The 3,625-nt window shown below is 35.9% G+C and overlaps 1 protein-coding gene across 2 annotated transcripts in view; it reads left to right on the forward strand.

The window, feature by feature from the left end:
• Positions 1-3,625, forward strand: part of Fkbp14 (peptidyl-prolyl cis-trans isomerase Fkb14) — a 27,851-nt gene that overhangs the window by 22,434 nt on the left and 1,792 nt on the right. For both annotated transcript variants that reach the window (XM_011300423.1, XM_011300424.1), the window contains exon 2: positions 1,339-1,502. In XM_011300423.1, the coding sequence (XP_011298725.1) occupies positions 1,339-1,502 (164 nt within the window). The remainder of the gene's footprint in view (positions 1-1,338; positions 1,503-3,625) is intronic.

The following is a 3,625-nucleotide window of genomic DNA, read 5'->3' on the forward strand; positions in this document are numbered from 1 at the left end:
GGCAAAACAATGGGACAACAATTGTTCGTAACTCGGAGTTTGGAGACGAAAATTTTCCGGGGTTATTCGTGCAGTCAGCAACTATAACAGTTGCGCCCTTTGATATTTTATAAAAGTTTGGTTTCAATGTATTCAGCACTTATTCAACTGCACCGTGGATACAAATTATTTATAACTATGAAATTTATCAATCCCGAACCATTCTCGGAGTTTTGATAATTCATTTGTTTACATATCAACAAAAAACTCCGGATTGAATTGCAAAAGTATTGATGGACTGAGAAAAAATGTTACTCATTACTTTTTTATTTTCCACTCATACGTATAGGTGAATATATAATAAATCATATAATAATATGTTTTTACTTTTATACATATAACATATTTTTATATAACATATTTTTTTATTATTTTACATTTCTAGATTTGAAAAAAAAAATTATTTTCAGTTTTAGATGACATTTTTATTCAGATAATTATTTTCTCTCAGTGTGGATGTCCCCTCGTGTTTTTTTTTTTATTGAATAGTGTTTATAGTTAATCATTGCGAAAACAGTTTGAAGCCGAGAATTAGCGGATATTCCAGGCAATTTCTCCAGAAATGTTGAAATACGGTGAACGGTCAGGTCGACAGTAAACTCCCTCGTTGTCTATCTCTCTTTATCACCTTGGAAGTCTAGTAAATGTCAGTCCAACGCAGTTCACCCCTGTATATAGGCTGGTAAGGGATAAGCTCTCGGTTTCTGCCAAGTTGTGGCTCGTAAACAAGGCTAGTTGATGAAATAATTAAATGACACAAGGGTACTTGGGGTGCTGGAAGGAGGTGGCCGCAGGAGAAATCTCGTAAAATTTATTTATGATCAAACATCGTTAAAAGTTTAGGATTACTTAATCTTTGATGAAAACAACACGCGAGATTACCGTTGAGTACTTTTTTTTTTCTGCTGATTCATGGAGAAAAATAAATGCTGTTGGGGTAGAGTTTTTCGATGGGAGCGAGGAAAAATATTTGGTTTAGCTTGAATTTTTGAAAGGTTTTCAAAACATCTGAATTTGAGTGTACATTTGGGGAGTAGTGCTTCAATTACTTCCGAAATGTTTCCTGCAGGCAACTACCACTTTGCCAGTATTCATGATATAGTTCTTTTACACTGAAATCCGGGGAATCAAATGTGAAAAAAATATTCTGCTGGGGTGAATAAAACTCGGGGGATTTTTTAACAAATGTAAGGCCCGAATGATAATGATCATTTGATAATGATAGACTTTATGAGTAAATCGATACTATTATTTATTATTATTCATTTTATTAATGATTTTTTCAATTTTATATTGCAGTTTGGACAGGGAGCAGCCCTTCACGTTTCAACTTGGAGTTGGACAAGTGATCAAGGGATGGGATCAGGGACTTGTTGACATGTGCGTTGGAGAGAAGAGAAAATTGGTGATTCCACCTGAACTCGGTTATGGCGCCCAAGGAGCTGGCAATGTCATCCCAGGAGGTAAGAACGAGCTTATTTTAATATTTATTTATTTTAAATACAATTTGAATTTTCAAATTTTCGAAATTTTCTCCCCCCGCCCGTGTGAAATTTTTCGAATAATTTGCAGCCTTCACCAGTTTTTGGGCTGATTCACAAGTTTTTCTCAGATTTTAGTCGAGTTTGCGAAGTATGTGGTACCAAATGCCAGACGAGAAGTCGTGAGAAGCAGTACGGAAAAAATAATTAAATCAAATAGACTTCCTTAAATTGAATTCCTCATTAAAATTTCACAGTTCAATTCAAAATCAATCAATTTTTCTCCTGACATATCAGAGAAATGTAAAAAAAAAATGGTCAATCTGATTGAATTATGTTCTGGATGCACTCGTGACTCGGAATTTATCGGGAATTCCCCGTTATTGCTCCAATGCAAATCGATATTATGATGAATCACGGCTGGCCTTTGAAATCGTTGAATTGATATACATACGGGTAATGTTGAAATCACGTGCATAATCGCATAAAGTGGACTTCATCCTCCAATCATAGTGCCACCTGTGCCTCGAGTGCACTATCCTCTCGATTGAATCAGGTTTATTGCGTTAGACCCGAGAGATACTTCATTCAAATGAAGTGGACACTAAACTTTATCCGAGATAATTCCACAATCGAAAAAAAAAACTATATAATCGAGAGCGTTGATGAAATCTCGGAGAATTATCAATTCAAATTGAGATTAGAAAAATACGAATATAGGAAAATGGAGGATAATTAAAAAATCTCAATTACTATTTGAAATTGAATCCAATCTCGTATTTCCAGTTACAATAAAATGCTAGTACGTCAGTTATGGATGTCTTGCGGTATTTTCTGGTTGAATCGATATTCAGTATATCGACACGTAGAAATGATTCAACTCTCTGTACACCTAGTATGTACCTCGGATGGAGCAATTATCGGTGGTCTATCCTGGGTCGAGGGATCGACCGAATCGATAACTCGTTCGTCCGTGTGTCGTGAGATTAAAGGGCTCTGTCACTCTTCGAATTACTTTACAATTTTAATTGTCAATGTCTTTTCTATTTTTTACCCCCTTGCGCATGGACAAAAGAGAATTAACGTCATTCAAGCGTGGAGAAAAAAAAAATGGCCAGTGTGACACGGGAAAATGAGAAAAAATTCATTCTCCTGGGTTTCAACGATGAAAAAATCGCGTTATAATTTCACCACTCGCTTCCCTAGCTTCGAGAGGTTTCATTTGAATTAATTAAAGCCAGGCGAATGCTCATTGCCACAATAGCGAATATGTGGAATTATTAAAATTCATCGTTAAATTTTTGAGCTCGCGATTGCAGCGATGGGCACGTCAAAATATTGGAAATTTCACTCTAATTAAAATTGAAGCACTACTGAGAAAATATCAAATGGTTTTCAATATTCATCGAGTAAATTCGCATCCGTCAGCTGTTGAACATTCCCTTTTTGTTTTTAATAAAAAAAATACTGTAAAATTCATGACGAATTCAATTGGTACCGCAGGGCTGGGATGAGTAGTACCAGTGGGACCAGGAGAAGTTATCAATTTCTCTCGTTCAAACAGCGAATAATTGAGCGCCATATTTCATTAGCGTCTATTTAATCGCACCGGGACCATCCGTAATTAATGCGTAGTAGAGTTCGTTAACCCCAACTCATTCCGAGTCCCTCCGTGATGCCGTTCTGCCCAAAATTCACCGTTTATGCGATCGAAATATGTTTACAACCAATTCTGTTTATAATAATACTAGTGACAGATATCAATTATTATTATCGGCCCGATCGGTTATTAATTAGACACGTTTCAATAGTGCTGGGGATAATTTCGACGGACTAAGGGGGAGAGGGTTGTATGCCCGTTAATGAGACCCGCATGAAATTAACACGAACAATTATTGGTATGAATCTAGCTTTTAACATAGGATCGAGTTAAATATAAACAATTAAATAGAGATGAACGCGCGCGTAGTGGTAGTTTTGTGGTGTGACTACATGAGTTTCCATTTCATTTTTCAACGATAGATATATAAGAATCGGAATTCGAACATTCAGATTCAGACTCTGAGCATGAAAGAAAAAGGAAGCAATTTTAGAATAAAAAAAAA

Source organism: Fopius arisanus, unplaced genomic scaffold (genome assembly GCF_000806365.1).
Source record: "Fopius arisanus strain USDA-PBARC FA_bdor unplaced genomic scaffold, ASM80636v1 scaffold00017, whole genome shotgun sequence".
In the NCBI taxonomy this organism is placed as follows: domain Eukaryota; kingdom Metazoa; phylum Arthropoda; class Insecta; order Hymenoptera; family Braconidae; genus Fopius; species Fopius arisanus.